The 19,214-nt window shown below is 34.6% G+C and overlaps 1 protein-coding gene across 1 annotated transcript; it reads left to right on the top strand.

The window, feature by feature from the left end:
* Positions 1 to 1,029: 1,029 nt before the first annotated feature.
* plod1a (procollagen-lysine, 2-oxoglutarate 5-dioxygenase 1a) lies at positions 1,030 to 18,358 on the top strand. The gene is made up of 19 exons (XM_056246797.1): positions 1,030 to 1,260; positions 1,937 to 2,028; positions 2,934 to 3,067; positions 3,189 to 3,352; positions 5,307 to 5,419; positions 5,604 to 5,667; positions 7,737 to 7,834; positions 7,922 to 8,023; positions 9,702 to 9,833; positions 10,618 to 10,739; positions 10,896 to 11,000; positions 12,090 to 12,215; positions 12,428 to 12,569; positions 12,691 to 12,804; positions 12,930 to 12,995; positions 14,254 to 14,358; positions 14,454 to 14,600; positions 15,412 to 15,537; positions 17,692 to 18,358. Exons 1-19 carry the CDS (start codon positions 1,176 to 1,178, stop codon positions 17,845 to 17,847), a joined length of 2,193 nt encoding a protein of 730 aa, XP_056102772.1. The 5' UTR covers positions 1,030 to 1,175; the 3' UTR covers positions 17,848 to 18,358.
* Positions 18,359 to 19,214: the final 856 nt, after the last annotated feature.

Raw genomic sequence — 19,214 nt, 5'->3', positions numbered from 1 at the left:
CTTCAAATCGCTGTTCTACAATCAGCCGTTGGGAGCCTGTGTTACGTCATTGCAACGTAGCAGTGGAAGACGAAACTGATCCTGGACCAGTACATAATACTGACCTGGAAACTTCTAAACGGCTTTACGGCACTAGTGATCACTGCTGCCTTTCCTGTTTTTGAGTTAATGGATGTGATACTTAAAAGATGATATTATGCAATATAAAGAAATATATAATTATATCGAGAAGCATAGTGGTTTTTTTAATGTGAACAAAAGCTAATAAACATGCTGCAAGATTTTAGATACCTTTATAGGGGTGTATTCAGGTTGATCGGGACACTTTTTCTCAGTCACCTCAATGGCAAAAAGCGTCCCAATCAACCTGAATTCAACCCAAGAACCCCACCTATATATATATATATATATATATATATATATATATATATATATATATATATATATATATATATATATATATAAAATTGCAGAAGTAGGGGCGAATTCAGGTAATTGGAAATAATAATATCTAATAATAATTTATGAATTTTGATAATAGGATTATTATAATTAGATCTGAACCACTAAAGGTATGGATTTATTGCTGTTAATTGCGTATCTTATTTTTGTAATGTATTTTATCTCTCTGGCTACATCTATTTTAATATTTTGAATTACTGTACATTTTTGTGACACATTAATATCAAGTTTACTATAGAGAAAATAGTTCAGTATAACACTTAATATATTCAAATAATTTCTCAATTTTAATAATAGGATTCTTACAATAAGATATTTCCTGAACCACTTTATGGATTTGATGTTTTTATTTTATTTTATATTTGTAATGTATTTTATCTCTGTGGCTTCATCTCTTTTAATATTTTGATACTGTACATTTTAGTGATTTGAGTATAATGAAGAGAAATTTCAACTTATACGTAGCTTTCCTAAATGTCAGGTCAGGGCAAGTTGTCACATTTTTTAGGCAAGTTCATGTGTTTGAATTTACGGATTGTTACTGAGCTTTTTCTCCCTCTGCTCGTGTGGTCAGGGATCGAGGGGTGGAGAAAGACAGAAGTGGGCAGGCTGTGTGTGTTTGTACGGGAATATAACTAACTTTCTCTCGAGGAAAGGCCTTATTCCATCAGTCGCCGTTACTATTAGAGGTTTGAAGAATAACGGACCTGAACATGAGAGAAGTTCTGCTCTTTCTCGTGTGTTTGTTTGCGTCCTTTTCTCCGCTTCACTGCAGTCAGCAGGGCTTGATCCCCGAGGGTAAGGCTTTGATTTCAGCTTATAGATAACCACACCGCTTCTATACATGATAATGTAACTCGCTACTACAATTTCACCATGATACATGGTAAGGGATCGTTGCAAACCTGACTTGCTAGGTAAAGTTAGCCAGGCGTTACGGACTCACGCCGCTGACGTGGACCCTTCGTGCAGATATCAGTGCAGAGATCAGCGAGTTTATGAGGATAAATTACAACAAAATCACATTACACTAAAACAGTGCAAACAGTTTACTTCATGTCTCAAACTGTAGTTGTGCGCAACATGAGCAACAACAATGCGCAATGTGAGTGCAGAGGACATTTATTACATTGTACCTACGCGTAGTTTTCTCGTAACAGATTTATTGTCTTGGTAAACATGAATATGCTTGTAAATTGCATTGCAAAAAAAAAAAAAAAAAATCACACGTTAGCATATGATTAAAAAACGTATTCGTATTAAATGTCACTTTTGCGGCAGAACTGGCTTTCTTGCGGCTGGTTTAAATACTGAATACTTATGTTAATATTCCAGCTGTGCACGGAGTTCCTCACAGGAGAAGATGTGGGAAACCCATTAGGATGTGCTCTTCCAGCACGTAGGCAGGGGAACTGAGCAGCTGTGGAGAAGTTTGACGGAGTTATCCACTCTGATTTGTGTTTCTCTGTCTCAGGAGATCTTCTAGTGCTGACTGTTGCCACGAAGGAGACTGACGGCTTCCGACGGTTTTTGAGATCCGCAAAACAATTCAATTACTCCATCAAGGTAAGGCACCTTTTTTTCCAACAGTTTCCCTTTGAAAAAGTAATGAACATATTGCAATGTTCAGCTAAATATTGAGCATGTTAAAGTGGAAAGTGGAAAGTTACTGAGAAGTCTTTATTTATTGTAGCTTTATTGGGTAAATCCAAGTTATGATCCAAGGAAGCCTATTAATAAGATTATATATCGCAATATACATTGCAATATGGCATTATTTTCATGACAATCACATTTTCTTTCAAAGTGCTAATGATCGTGATTAATTAAATACATTTCTTTTTAATAGCAGATACTATGACATATGCTTATAGTCCAAAAGTTTAGGTTTAGTTTTCTTAATACAAAATGTTATTTCTCATGATTCCAGGGTGAAATATGAACCTGACATTTTTGTTAGATGGGCTCTGTAACACAGTTTAGTCAATGGAAGCTTGTTTCCACCACTGAATAAATAAATATTGTGACGTTTTATCTCACAATTCGGACTTTTTCCCCCCAGAATTGCATGATATAAACTCGCAATTGCAAGTTACAAAGTCAAAATGGCGAGATAGTCTCGTAATTCTAAGAAATAACGTCAGAATTGCAGGTTTTTCTCTCGCAATTCAGACTTTTTTTGCTCAGAATTGTGAAAGTGCCGTGAAGGCAAAGTATGGTAACTAGGTTTAGATACTGTTTTGAAGACTCTAACCATTGGGCCACAACTGCCCTGTGATATAAACTTGCAATTCGGACATTTTTTCTCTCAGAATTGTGAGATATAAACTCGCAATTGCAAGATAAAAATGTCAGAATTGTGAGATAAAAAGTCGCAATTATATTTTTAAAAAATTTATTCCGTGGCGGAAAACAAGCTTCCATAATAGTCTGCAGACAGATGCCTGACATTCTTTTGTCTTTTTGTGTAGGTTCTCGGAAGGGGTGAAACATGGAAAGGTGGAGATTACATGTCACCTCCAGGTGGAGGGCAGAAAGTGCGCCTGCTGAAGTCTGCTCTGGAGGAGAAACACGAGGAGAACAAAGTCATTCTTTATGTGGACAGGTAGTTATGTCCATTATAAATAAATACATTATATTTGGAGTGTGTTGACATGCATGTACTCTTTCAAGCATCATGTTTGATCATTGACAGTAACAATAATTTACGCTCTGGCTTTCCACAGCTATGATGTAATCTTTTCTTCTGGTCCAAAAGAGCTGCTGAAGAAGTTTCAGCAGGCCAGACACAAAGTTGTGTTTTCCGCCGAGACTCTTATCTGGCCAGATCGTCACCTGGAAGACAAACATCCTCATGTCAGGGAAGGGAAGAGGTTCCTTGGAGCAGGAGGCATGTTTTTCTCTTTTTTCAATTATCATTGTAGAGCTTTAGACATACTGAATGCTCTGTTAGCTTAATTTTGTATAGTTTTAGATGCTAAATGAATTTGGATGCAAAAAAATCAGTCCTCCTGGGAAGTTTTTATTAACGAGTTGGAAATGCGTATTTACAACGTTCAAATCACTTTAGTTGAAATAAGATGTCAATGTCTTTTTTTCTATAAAACAGCAATATTTTGCACATTATGCACATTAGGTGTGTTTTTGCTTTTTAAATGTTTTTATGTAGGTACTGCAACCTTAATTGTTATATATATTCAATGGAATTTGTAAATTAAACTTAGCTAGTTTTAATATGTATATATACACACAGCCCGGCCAAAAAAAGTCGTGGTTTGGATTTAAATAGGCAAATGTCTATGATTGGATCATTATTGCAGTGATTATTATGTTTCTAGCATGTTATATTTTTGGTTAAGTTCTTCTAATCCTAATTGATGGAGTGTGTAGCTTTTCATTTCTTAAAGGTTCTCTAAGCGATCCTGGGTGACGTCACTTCTTGTTGACGTTCGAACTATTGTCAAACAAAACGGAGGCTAGCTAGACCCTCCCTCCTCCTCATCCGCACACTAACCCCCCAAACCCTTCTTGTCGGTCATTGGCTGGAACAGTTTGTTATGTTTTGGGGAGCGGGTCGCTGCAGTTTGTTTTTGGTGCTGTTTGTGAAGCATGGGCTGTCTACAGAGATCGCGTTTCTTTACAGTGTGTTCAGGGGACAGGCAGCCAGCGGATAGTGAGGAGATGTTTGCTGTATGTGACAAAAAATGTTTTGGCCTAAAAAACACATGACATCGCTTAGAGCACCTTTAAACAACCATGTAGGAAGACACATCATGGCCATATTCCAGGATGATAATATCAAGACTCATCAGACTCACACTGTGAAAGAATAGTTGTGAGGAGCATGAAGAATCATTTTCACACATGAATCGGCTCCTCTGAATCCAGACTTTAAATTCACTGAAAGTCTTTGGGATGTGCTGGAGACTTTACAGAGAGCTGGACTCTTGCATTGTCAATACAAGATCTTGTGAGTCAAGCACTCTGTAAAGTCGATAAATATATATATATACATTTACAATACAGACACTACAATCATTGTATCCGCCATGTTTTCTAACTGACAAACAGTCAGGGCTGAAAGAAAAAAAGAGTTCCACTCCTAATTGCGACATTGTTGTGCCATTCATGTGCATTCAACTAGTAAATATGATCTTTCCAACATAACATATATTTCACCACACCATATATTTGTTGACAAAATTAAAGGAGTAAATTAAGAAATTCAACTTATTTAAATACAAAGAGGCTCTTTTTAGGACCATTATGATTGCATTTGTGTGACCATTAACCACCCCTCATTCTCATTACTGTAAAGCTGCAATAAAAATCAAGCATGTAGGTCTATACACAATTGTACTTTACAGTTCTGATTACAGTAAGAATGACTTGTTCAGAATACTGGACGGTGCATCTAACAATGTTATCACGCATTAGCTAATATCAAACACATAAAATAAAAATTATTTTAATATCTTATTATTCAGTGGTTGAATATAATTGCGATTAGCTCATTTGTAGAGAGTTTCATTTAGTAAAAATTGCATATTAAGAAGTTTGAGGCTTCTTCCTTTTTTTAATTTCCCTTTTCACAGTCCCTGAGAACGTTCCAGAAACATTCATATTTATATGGTGATGTCAGAGATTAACAGCTGTGGAATTTAATCAGGACATCTGTATTGTCATCTGTGGCCTCTCTGAAAATTCACTCACTTCTTTATTTGCATAATAGTTAAAAGATACGTTTAAATCATCCAGTTTCACATCTAAACCAGATAATAACAAGTTTTGTGTCTATTTATAGGCATTTCTCATTCTAACGCTGGGTGTTTTCTTTTTGCTAGGCTTCATTGGCTATGCACCCAACCTTAAAGAGATGCTTTCTGACTGGTCGGGAGCTGATAGTGACAGTGACCAGCTCTTTTTCACCAAGATATATATCAACCCAGAGAAAAGAGTGAGTGTTTTGGTATAGTTTATATTTTAAGTGGTGGCAACCATGGTGTGGTTTCCTAAAACTTTATTGCTCTGTTTTAGGATATTTTGCCTCGTTTACAGAATGCACATTCAAGTTCACAGTTCAATTGTAAATGTGTGTACGCTGCGTTTTGAGGTTTTCTTCCCTGTCATTTCATCTTTAGAAGTCCATAAATATAACTGTGGACAACAAGTGCAGATTGTTCCAGAATCTTAACGGAGCTCTTGGTAAGTGTATCATTTTGTGTTCTTACAGCCTGCTTTGGAAACGTAACCGTTATAAGATTTTAATTAGAGAGAATATCCAACATAAACTCTGTTGAGACTTTAAAGATGCTTCTGCTAAATTCTCACTAGCATCAGCTCTCTGAAGGAAAACATCCTGTTTTATGCTTTACAAAAGTGCAGCGTCAGTAGAGTTCTTGCTCTCTGATACCTGCTGGGAAGTTTCCTCTTTCTGTAACCTTTCATTTTAATGAGGAATTGCTAATGAAATGCTTTGCTGAGGGTCTCAAATGCTGATTGGTTTCATGTGAACTGAAGGTCTTGTGTTTGAGTTTAAAGCTGATTTCTGCTCGACTGGCAGCTGTAGTTTTGACTCCCTGCCAGATTGTGGGAGGAGAGTGAGTTTCCCAGTTGCCTGTAATGGCATTTGTGGCTGGAATGCTAGAGCTAACGGTTAGATGTGCTTGTGGACACGTACACCATCTCAGCAGGATGTTACAACCCAGGTGTGCGACACTGCAGCTACCGTATAGTTGGGCTTAAAGAATACACAGTACAATTTGTCTGGGAAAAGGCTGTTATAGCACCATAAACATTTAGGTATGCTGTCATTTGTATGAGATTAATAACCATAAAGTAACCATAATTTAATAACCATTAAGTGAGATTCATTTTGAAATTCATAACAAATTTATATATTTTAGATTCAGGTCTGAGAAAATTAACTTTTTTTCTGGTTCCAAAGTGTATTTTGATAGAATTGTGCATTGTAGTGTTACCTGCAGTTTATTTAAACCACCTTAAAGGGATAGTTCACCCAAAAATGAAAATTCTGTCATTAATTACTCACCCTCATGTACCCGTAAGACCTTCGTTCATCTTCGGAACACAAATGAAGATCTTTTTGATGAAATCGGAGAGCTTTCTGTCCCTTCATTGACAGAACTAGCACTTTGAACTAGCACACACGCGAATAAACCTCATTGGTTCTTGTGGAAGCTTAAATGTGCTGCGTAACACATGAGAATGAACCTCATTGGTTCTTGTTGAAGCTCAAACGTGCTGCGTAACACAAGAATGAACCTCATTGGTTCCTGCACGTCAAGTGAAAATGCTTGAGCTTTTGTTTATCATAACTGATGAATTGATGAATGTTTCTATGGGAAAACAATCCTATATTCAATCTGTTCATCATGTAAAGCGATCAAAACTCTTCAGAAAATTTGGACTAAACTGCTCAATTCATATGAATTCGTTTTACATCTCTTCATGAACTTTTTGAAGCGTCAAAGTGGTAGTTGCATAGCTGTCAATGGAGGCACAAAAATCACTCAGATTTCATCAAAAAGATCTTCATTTGCGTTCCAAAAATGAACGAAAGTCTTACGGGTCTGGGTGAACTAACCCTTTAATGCCTGTCCCCGAATACCAGTGTAATTTTTTTTATCAATCTAAGAGTATGTTATGATCTATAGTGTTAAACACAGCACTAAGATCAAGTAAAACTAGTACTGAGAGAAGCTAGAAGTAAGTCATTTGTAATTTTGATAGGGAATCCTGACTGAATTTTTTTATAGATATAATTTTTTTTGCAAGAAAGAACACAATTGAGTGGACACAGTGTTTTCTAGAATTTACATAAATATTGATGCAGTACATTTTAGTAATACAACTTTTGGAATAAAAAAAGAAGAGCATTAAGAAACTATAAAGAAAGGAAACATTAAATTGTGAATTTTGCTATGAATCGCTCATTCATCCTAATGGTAATATCAGGTCCATTGGAATTCATGTGAGCAGTGAAAAGTTCACTGTTTAAGCTTCAAAAGGCTGTTTCAAAAGCCTTTTTTACGCTTTCAATATCCGAGTATCCATTACAGATACCCATGAGAGATTCATCCAAACATTTGTGGAGGAAATCCATTATAAATAGGCCAGTGGATATTTATGGCTATTTAACTACAGTGATTCAAACAGAATTCATGAATTAATAGATAACTGTAGAACTAAATCATTATATAGAATATTAATCTGAATATTAATATCTTTGAATAATGATTTTCGTATTGCAGATGAAGTTGTGCTGAAGTTTGAAGATGGACGTGTGCGAGCCAGAAATGTACTTTATGACACCCTACCCGTTATTATCCATGGCAATGGACCCACCAAAGTAAATCAATTTTCTCTCATGATCCAAATAACTAAGCTATCTGTCTTCTTTGGTTTAATCATCTTTATTACATGCGGTTTCTTTCAGCTTCAGATAAACTACCTAGGGAACTATATCCCAAATCTGTGGACATTTGAAACTGGCTGCACAATTTGTAATGAGGATCTGCGTCCGCTTTCTGGACTCCAGGTGGGCCTTACATTTACTACTATTACCACAGTTTCCCATTAGTGTTTAAAAAAAAAATTATTATTATTAAAATAATCCTGAATCTTATTCTTAAGGCTAATTAAAGTGGTTCAGGGATGACGTTAGAACCCGGAAGACTAATTTGCCACTGGTTGCTTCGAGATTTTCCTATAGGGTTTTAAAATGGGGTTTTTCGATTTATGTGTAAAATAAAGCCTGTGGTAAACATAACTCAACTATACTTTGACGTTTTGTTCTTGTTGCATTCATAAAGGTATTGCTGTTTTTAGATTGTTTTATTAAATGATTTTAAGTCCACTTTTACAGATCCCCACATGACATGAAGGGAAAGAAAAAGATATCGTGGTGAGCCGCAAATTAAAGGGATAGTTCACCCAAAAATGTTAAGAAAATTACCCCATGATTTACTCACCCTCAAGCCATCCTAGGTGTATATGACATCCTTCTTTCAGACGAATACAATCGTAGTTATATTAAAAAATGTCCTGGCTCTTCCAAACTTTAAAGTGGCAGTGAATGGCCGTTACTGTTTTGAAGTCCATCAAAGTGCATTCATCTATGATAAAAGTGCTCCACACGGCTCCGGGGGTTAATAAAGGCCTTCTGAAGTGAAGCGATGCGTGTAAGAATGTAAGAAAAACATCCACATTTAAAACTTTATCGACTAAAATAACTAGCTTCCGGCAGACGGCCTATGCAAGTCGAGTGCAAGAGTAACCTGTGACGATGTATGATGCAGGATGTAGGAGTAGCGTAAGCTTTGACGCCTCTCGCGGTTCAAACTAACAGGGCTGGGCAACAAACTCAAGCTCCTCCGACATTTCTCTTTAAAAATGGTAGTTTTAGACTTCTAATTTGTGACTGGTGTTTTGTTTTGCTCTAACCTCTGCGCTTCTGCGTTCATCAATGTGGATCAAGTCAAGTGTCGCTCTTTTACCCTAAAATCGATGCGTACGGCCGTCTGCCGGAACGGAAGCTAGTTATTTTAGTTGATAAAGTTTTAAATATGGATATTTTTCTTACATGACCGCATCGCTTTGCTTCAGAAGGCCTTTATTAACCATCTGGAGCCGCGTGGAGAACTTTTATCGTGGATGGATGCACTTTTATGGACTTCAAAACAGAAACGGCCATTAACTGGCATTATAAAGCTTGGAAGAGCCAGGACATTTTTTTTATATAACTCCAATTGTATTCGTATAAAAGAAGAATGTCATATACAGCTAGGATGACTTGAGGTTGAGTAAATCATGGGGTAATTTTCATTTTTGGGTGAACTATCCCTTTAAGAATTCGTTCCCTTGACTGATTAATTAGTTCCCTTGTTTTATAAAATGTGGCCACAAATGATTAAGGAATGGGAATGAATTCTTAATTTGTGGGTATATATATTAAATAAATATGATCATAATATAAAGATTGATACTGTGTAGTTGTTACCTTAAAGAGCTGTTATAGCTGATCTGAAAGAACTGGTGTTACCTGCTTTAGTCACATGAAATATTATTGTTGATATTGATATTGTTTACACTTGAAGCATTCATAGACACTTCTGTAGAGAATTAAAACATATGCATTTCAATTTAAATGAAGCTTTAGCTGAATAATTGTTTGGTGTATTAATTATTTGCCTGTTTGTTTTATTTTTCGTCTGCAGGAGAGTAAATATCCTGTAGTGGTCATTGGGGTCTTCATCCAGCAGCCCACCCCCTTCGTCACTGTGTTCTTCGAGCGCTTACTTACTCTCAAATACCCTAAAAACCGGCTCAGATTATTCATTTATAATCAGGTAAAATATTACGTGCAGATGTATAACTCCTGTATGCACTTTTTAACAGTTAAACGGTAACACTTTGCAATCAAGTTTCATTTGTTAACATGAATGAACTATATTACTTAACATGAACCAATAATGAACTAATAACTAACAACTTTTACTTATACATTTTTAAAATCAAATGTTGTAGTTGTTAACATTAGTTAATGAACTAACATTAATAAATGTTTTATTAATGCTTTAAAAATTATATTGCTCATTGCTAGTTCATGTTAGCTAATGTTTACAAATATTACCAGCTGAGCTCTTGAAATTTGACAGTCTTTATTGGAATCTATCTTACAAGACATAATGTGCTAATTCTATATAAAAATACAATTTAAATACAAGCTTGCTTGCAATCACTCTATAGGGCACAGCTGATTGGTTCCTGCTGTATCAGTAGCCAATGAGCTTGCATGCTCAAACATTTGCTGTAGCAGTGTAGAAACCCACTTTTAGACCAGCTCTCCACGTTTATTTATATAGCACTTATACAATAGATTACTTAAAATCAAGCAGCTTTACCGTTTTTAACATGAAATACAGTGTCAGTGTCTCGTTTCATCAGAAGCACAACTTAATTTTATACTATAAAGCATATCTCCAGTTTGTTTATGTTTTCACTCGCGGGTTTTTAATTTGATTTGTTAATGAATCAGATCGCCTACGTTGACGTTCATTATTGTCATTGCTCTTTTTTTAAATTCAGTACATAATAATGAGGGACAATACTTCTGAATAATTTCTTTTGCAGGAATCACACCATGAACAACAGGTGCGTACATTTCTAGAGCATCACGAGTCTGAATACCAGGGTGTGAAGCTGATTGGACCAGAGGAGGATATAGATCCTGTGACCTCACGTAATATTGGCTTGTGAGTGTGCTTTTTAAATTCAGTATTTATTTTTTACAAAGAGTACATTAAATATGGTGCGCCTAAACACCACATGGAACCTGGGAAACAGTTGTACAAATAGCTCCTAAATGCTTTGACAATCCCATTCATTTCTTTTTTATGTTTTTGTTGCAGCGATATGTGTCGAGATGACATTGACTGTGAATACTTCTTCAGCATAGAAGTGGATGTGGTTTTAAAGAATGAAGACACACTTAGAACCCTAATTGAGCTCAACAAGTAAGACGGAAAGAATTGAATGTACTTGACAACTGAAAATGATCAATTTAACCCTTGTGTTCTGTTCGATTTCTGTGTACTCCCCTTATGGACCGGGTCAAATTGACCCTAATTGGATTCAATACAATTCCTCAAAAATCACACTATGAAAAACAACAAAGATTTAGATACAAACTGTAAACTTTTAATATCAACATTTGTTAAACATTACAAAAACATCATATCTGAAAATATGATTTATGAAAATGTTTTTAAAACATTTTTTAAAACAGTTTTGTTTTGACAAAATTGGAAAATAAACAGTATACTTTGATCTAACAAAAACATATATCAAATAAATGTTTTTTATTTATTTTTTGGCTCTGTGAAGCTGCCTTTGAAAATCCTACATAAAAGTTTTGGTTAAAAGCTAGGTATTTTAGATATTTTGAATATTGAAATGAGAGCTTATTTTACTATCTTTGTCTGACAAAGATTTTCATCTGTAATTTGCAAATAATTCTGAACACTGTAATTTTAGCTTTTTCAAGTGTGTTTGGTTAGGGTTAGAGCACTTTTAGATACACTTGCACGTTAGAACTGGAGTTGAAGTGCCCTTACATACAGAAAATAAATGTTTTTATTTTGTGTCTGTACAGTTGCTTTTGAATGGCTGCCTATGAGGGTCAAATTGACCCGCGAACATCACAAACGTAACAGTAATTTTGTTTGTATATGTCAAAACACATCAGCATGTTGAAACTTTGCATGCATGTTCATCATGATAAATGAGAAAAAGTCACAAAATATCAAGAAAAAAAACAAAGGTTAACCAGTATTTCCAACAACTTGAAAATCGAAACGGGTCAAATTGACCCGCAACATAACACAAGGGTTAAAAGTAATGTGTTTCTTTACTCGTTACCTGAAAAAAGCAATCTGACTCACGTTACTTGTAATGCATTACTCTCACTGTGTAATGTATTACTCATTAAAATGCTTAGTATTTAAGTTGTAGAGTCGTCTAAATGTTTTATAGAAGGAGAAACTTCTAGTTAGCACACTAGGTCTTTTTTTCTTTTTTTCTCATTATTTTTATGAACCTCACAGGCCTTTCATTGCACCAATGTTGACCAAGCCTGGGCGACTGTGGACAAACTTCTGGGGTGCGCTCAGTGCAGACGGGTACTACGCCAGGTCAGAGGATTACGTGGACATCGTTCAAGGAAACCGCGTGTAAGTCGATTTTAAACAGTCATGTGATATCATAGAAAATCCACAGAAATGTATGTATATGTGCATGTTTTTATCTCAGTTATTTCATTTGAGTGATCATTTTCTTTAGTATTCTTTAGCATGATGATGCTCTGAAAATATGAAGAAGTCTTTGAAATTCATCAAACCAGGATAAATGGCAAATATGTGATCATTCTCTGGTGCCTCCACAGGGGTTTGTGGAATGTGCCATACGTCTCTAACATATTCCTGGTAAAAGCGGATGCATTGAGGACTGACCTCAAAGCTCCTGACCTGTTTGAATCCGCAACGCTTGATCCAGATATGGCCTTCTGCGCCAATGTTCGGAACAAGGTCAGACATGAAACTCAAAGAAATATTGCACAAATCACCATAAGAAATCACTTAGTGACAAGTGTAGTAAACTACCAATTACTTTGCTGCCATTGATTGATATTTTTGTTTTCATTCCTAGGGCATCTTCATGTTTGTAACAAATATGCAGACTTACGGTCGAGTTTTATCAACTGAAAATTATCTGACAAATCATTTGCACAATGATCTCTGGCAGATCTTTGAAAATCCTGTGGTAAGATAAAATATAATTTCAGACAATATTTAATCAAGTATTATAAAAGACATTCTTTCTTTATTGTTAATTTATTTATTGTTTGTTTTTGCATTAATGTTCGTAATTCATTTTCCGTGGAACAGGAATGGGAGGAAAGATACATTCATGAGAATTATTCCAAAATTTTGAGAGATGGGCTTATTGAAACGGTGAGTATTCACACAAAGCATACAATAATAGCAGCATTTTCTAAAGATTTTAACATTAAATACTGTATAAGATTATTATCCTGTCCATGAGAAGGTATAACATGACTGTTCAAAAAGTTTGGGATAAGTCAGATTTTCAACATTGATATTAACAAGAAATGTTTTTTTGAGCAGCAGATCAGCATATTAGAATGATTTCTAATGACACTTTCAGAGTAATGATGATGAAAATTCAGCTTTGATCACAGGGATAAATTAGTATATTTGAAAATATATTAAAACTAGGGCTGTCAAATGATTAATCACGATTAATCACATCCAAAATAAAAGTTTTTTTTTACATAATATATGTGGGTGCAATGTGTATAATTATTTTGTATATATATAAATACACACACATGCATGTATATTTAAGAAAAAAATATTATTTATATATAAAATATTTATATTTATATATAATATAAATTATATATAAATCTATATACAGTATATACATGAAAATATTTCTTAAACATATACAAGCATGTGTGTGTATTTATATATATAAAATAATTATACACAGTGCACCCACATATATTATGTAAAAAAACCTTTTATTTTGGATGTGATTAATCACGATTAATCATTTGACAGCCCTAATTAAAACAGAAAACAGGTATCTTAAAGAGTAATAATATTTCACAATATTACTGTCTTTACTGTCTTTCTGATCAAATAAATGGCGAACATCAGAGACTTAATAAAAAATATTTAAAAATCTTTCTGACCCCAAACTTGTGAACTGTAGTGTCTATTTTGGTAACTTTTATTTCGATGGTCCACTTTATATATTCTACTAACTATAAGTAACTTTGCAACTACATGTCAACTAACTCTCATTAGAGTATTAGTAGACTGTCTGCTTAATATCTGCTAACACTTTATTTTGATGCTCCACAACAGACATTCAAGTCAACAGACAGTTGCAAGTAACTTTGCAACTACATGTCCACTTATTCGAACCCTAACCCTACCAGTCTACTAATACAATGACTGGTAGTTGACATGTAGTTGCGAAGTTACTTATAGTTAATAGAATGCCTAAAGTGGACCATCAAAATAAAATGTAACCTATATTTTTAGGAGTTAGGGGTTTGTTAAAATCACCAAACCTAAGAAGGAGCAATAGTAATAGTGATGGCAAGCACCGCAAATTATTTTCAGTGTTTTGTAAAGTCATTATAATTAAAACTTTGCTTATTTGGAATTCTCTGTGTAGCCGTGCCCTGATGTGTTCTGGTTCCCTGTTTTCTCCGACGTGGCCTGCGATCATTTTGTTGAAGAGATGGAACATTTTGGCCAGTGGTCAGGAGGTGCAAATGTGGTATGTTGTTGTTTTTCTCTGTTTCATCCCCATGCTATTTTGCCTTACCATAGTATTTCTTTGAGCAAACAGTTTTTTTTTTTTTTTACATTTAGGACACTAGAATCCAAGGTGGATATGAAAATGTCCCCACTATTGATATCCACATGAATCAAGTGGGCTACGATAAACACTGGCAGAAGTTCCTTTTGGACTATATAGCACCGGTCACCGAGAAAATGTTTCCAGGGTACTACACAAGGGTAAGCCTTTCTTTGTTCTCCTGACATTGAAAAACGAATTATTATATTTGTATTAAAGTACACTAGTGGGCAAAAGTTTGAAATAATTCAGATTTTTTTCATATATTTAAGCAAGGACACAATAAATTGACTGTAAAGACATTTATAGTGTTAAAAAAGATTTATATTTTAAGATAAATGTTGTTCTTTTCAACTTTCTATCCATCAAATTATCCAAGTTTCAACAAACATATTAAGCAGCAAAATCTGTTTTTAACATTGATAATAAAAAGAACGATTATTAATAATTGAGCATCAATAATTGATGATAACTGAACATCAAAACGGTATATTAGTATGATTTCTGAAGGATCATGTGAGACTGACGATGGAGCTTTGCCATCAAAGGGAATTCATTATATTTTAAAATATAATACAATAGAAAACAGTTCTTTTAAATTGTAACAATATTTCACAATTTTACTATTTTGATCAAATAAATACAGCCTTGGTGAGCATAAGAGGTGTCATTCAAATACATAAAAAAAATCTTAATTATGAACTGTTGAACAGTTGTGTAAATATTAGACATTCCTCATTATTCAGTTGGGTGATGTACCTTAAAGTCAGTATGAAGCGGAGTTCACAATCTATTTTATCGCCAATCGCCATACATGCAACATATTTCTGGCGAAACAAGATCTTTGAGAACTCAGGATATAATGAGTTCCAGAATGGAGGTCTTTCTATTTGTTTCTTTGGTCCAGCTGATCCTCTACACGCGAATGCTGCATGATGACTCTGCATCTGTCTGTGTGATTGTCTCCTTCAGGCTCAGTTTGATCTGGCGTTTGTAGTTAGATATAAGCCTGATGAACAACCTTCATTGAGACCACATCATGACGCCTCCACTTTCACCATCAATATAGCTCTCAATCAAGTGGGGATTGATTATCAGGTGAGTAAACTATGAGCTATGATGTTTGGATGTGCTGTACTTTTTGTTAACCCTCTGGTGCTGCTCGTGTGGCGGTCAAAAATGACGATTTTTTTATTTTATTTCAATAATATAAATGTTTCATATTTTAGTTCAATAATATTTTTTGTTTAATATTTTTAGTGGATTTTATGGTACTAAATTATATTTTCAGAATAGTTATGATCTATTTATTACCTGTTAATTACTTTTTGACCATAGACCGTCATAGAGCAATCATGAACGGTTTGGAGCACAGACAAAATTTTGGTCTCACTTGGCAGATTATTGCTGTTTAAAATATAACTAATTAGTTAATTTAGTTACAACTAAATAGTTAAAAAGTGAAACTATTACTATTTTTATAATTTATTCGGAAAATATATATCTTCCAAAACATGTTTTACTCTAAAACTGACATAAACAAGTTGTGTTCCAAATTTGAGGTTGATATCATAAAAATATTAGCTTTCAGTAAGATTTTGTTTGCTCGCAGTACCAAAGGTTTCCACTAGATGAAATTCGCTTCCCATTCGTTTCCAATGCAGTCATTTTTAACCGCGAACTGTAAGTATGACTATATTGTCTGGACCATTGAACCTATTCAAATCATGTCCATGATTTTTATTTGTGTTCACATAGCAGGTGCCAAAACCTTTACCGTTCCGATGAAGTAGAAAAAAAAGAAAAATTAAAACATAAATTTACCGAACAGCACTAGAGGGTTAAATACTTGTTTTTTTACACAATTGTGTCATTTATATTGACCAAGTGCTTTTTTATATTGGTCTTATTGAAAATCATGGTTTCCGATCTACATCTACATCTATTATTTGTGTTCTACACAACCAATTTCAATTTCTGTCCTAAATTTGATTTCTTTGCCTTCAATGAATTTAATTCTCTAAAATTTTGATATAACTGAAACTGTAGTTCCCTGCATGCTTTGCATGGGACTTAAGACAACTCTTAAATATGATCTTTCTGACATGACATGAACATACCATGAGTTTACCTGTTCGGCTGATGATGTTTAATGTCCCCGACAACCTCCCATTTAGCCACTTGTCAGCAACCACCTTTTACAAGACAAGTAAAAGCTTAGAAGAATCACAAGGGTATTACTGATGTGTTTTTATTGTACAATAGAACGTGTGAATATCTTGAGCTTGTGTTCACCACAGACCTTATTTCAAGCATTGAACTAAAATTTTTTATTAACTGTAAAAACAGAAAACAGAACATTTTTTTTTACTTTAGGACGATGGAACTGGAAAAGCTAAAATGCGAACTTATTTCTGCGTTTTTTTGGACTACAAAAATGCATCATCCCTGCACTACTCTATACAGTATCTAGCTAATATGATTTCATAATTCAGTGATGTGGAAAACACACACACACACACTCATACTCAGTTTTGCTATCTTTGTGGGGACTCTCCATAGACGTAATGATTTTTATACTGTACAAACTGTATATTCTATCCCCTACACCATCACAGAAAACTTTCTGCATTAAAAAAAAAGAAAGAAAAAAAGACATAACTTAGTATGAGTTATAAGCTGTTTTCCTCATAGGGACCAAAAATGCCGCCACAAGGACAAGTATTGTGGATATTTTTTCCCTATAATTAAAATTTCTGACATTCTTTCCCAATAATTTAAATTTAATTTGAGAAAAACTAATAAAGTTGGCTGTAACAAATGAGAGCATTTCTTTTTTAAATTTGGTCCAATGTATCATTTTTTCAGTGTAGTTTTGTTTACAAAATCAAACCTACAGTACTATAAACGTAGGGATTCATATCTTAAATTTAAGGTATGCCAACTGTTGGTTTGTAACATGTTCATGTTGTAACTCAGCAGCATGTCTTGACCTGCAGCTCTCCCGAAAGCTTGAGATGTGGAGACATGCAGAAACTTGCTCAGATATCTAAGTGTTGGGTCTCTGGCATGGGATAGGCTTTCATTCAATTTTTTTTGGGATGTAAATTATTAGAGGATTTTCTATACGTCTTGTTTCTATCCTTTTTTCATGTTTGTAAAGTGAAATTGTTAACTTTTGTTTCTACTATTTTGAAGCAGTTTGATAGAGCAGGAGCACATTGTATTAACGATCAGTGACTTTCTGTTCAGGGTGGCGGCTGTCGGTTCTTGAGGTACAACTGCTCCGTTACAGCTCCCAGGAAAGGCTGGGCACTCATGCACCCTGGACGCCTCACTCACTACCACGAGGGTCTGCCCACCTTAGAGGGGGTCAGATACATCTCTGTCTCATTTGTGGATCCTTGAACTTCTTTTTGTTGGAAACTTGAATTTGCTTACATTTCAGAAGACTCTGAGTGCATAGTCCAACTGGAGGCTAGAAAAATAATCAACAAGAACATTTTGACACAGTGCCTTACATTGTGAATATGTCAGTGTATATATATATTTCCACATTTTTTGTTACACAAAGGCATCTTTTGATAATGATCGATGAATGTTGAAAGCAGTTTGACATCACTATGCAATATGTCATTTATATGCAATGGCATTTTACTCATTTATTTATTGTCATTTATTGAAGGGTTTATTCCAAATAGATGATGTGGATTTCAATAATGTATCTGTCCTTGCTTTGACATTCACAAGAGTTGTTTTCATTATTGATGTCCTTCAAGCAATCGGTGCTGCTGTTTGAAAATAATCAGACACATGGTTAAGTTTCTTACTGCTTAGTGTTGCTTGTTCTTGTCTTGTTTATGAATCAGTCATGCCATGAATTTTGGAAGAAAACAATAAAAAAGAGAAAATTCCATAATGGTTATGCCCACCCCCTATGAAAATTCTGTCATAATTTTTCTCATGCTCTTCTCTCATTTCACAAGGAACGCTCATCTGAAAATAAGAAACTATTAACTCTATTATCAAAAATGTAATCCTTCCCATATTACCTACATTTTCCCAAACATTTTTTAAGTAAACACTGAGTTCACTTTCTTGGGCGCTTCTAGAAAATGCGTTTACCCTAGTCACGTGAGACCGGTGACTTTTCACTTCGCTGGTGAGGATGGACCAATCACAGTTGTTTTGATGACTGGATTTTTAAACTATGAATATATTATTAATATTAAAGTATTTAAAGTGGATTTGTGTTTGTATGTCATATACAAAACATTTCAGTGAATAAAATCGGAATGTGCCTATATGGGGAGGCTGCAGACCTGGAGCCGGCAGATATACGCCCCTGACAGTTTTACGCCCCGGCAGTTTTAGGACCCTGTTGTTCCTGATGCGTGGATATACTGCGAAATAACATAATTAAATCGACGCTTAATAACCCGTCCATAGACTTGACAATTTTGTGTTTTTTGTTAATTTAAATATAAACGTTATAGTGTAGATCTGCACGGATTAAATTTTCTGTTTCACAAAAAAACAAGGGGGGTAAACGGACATCAAAAGAGATTGAATTAGGGTACACAAATCAATGCAATATTACATTTTGTCAATATAAAAACATGTAAGGTTCTTTACAACAGACTCAATGATATTATTTGTTTTATAAACCTTTGAGTTTAAAGGTTCTGACATTTTCTTAAAGGAAGAAAAAAATGAACTTTATATCAGAGGAGAATATTCTAGAATCAGGATTACTTTGAATGGTTCTGTCTTTA

This window comes from Rhinichthys klamathensis, unplaced genomic scaffold (genome assembly GCF_029890125.1).
Source record: "Rhinichthys klamathensis goyatoka isolate OS25496 unplaced genomic scaffold, OSU_Roscu_1.1 h1tg000040l_1, whole genome shotgun sequence".
Taxonomy (NCBI): Eukaryota; Metazoa; Chordata; class Actinopteri; order Cypriniformes; family Leuciscidae; genus Rhinichthys; species Rhinichthys klamathensis.
Note: the sequence above shows the minus strand (reverse complement) of the source record. Positions and strands in the feature narration are given on the sequence as shown.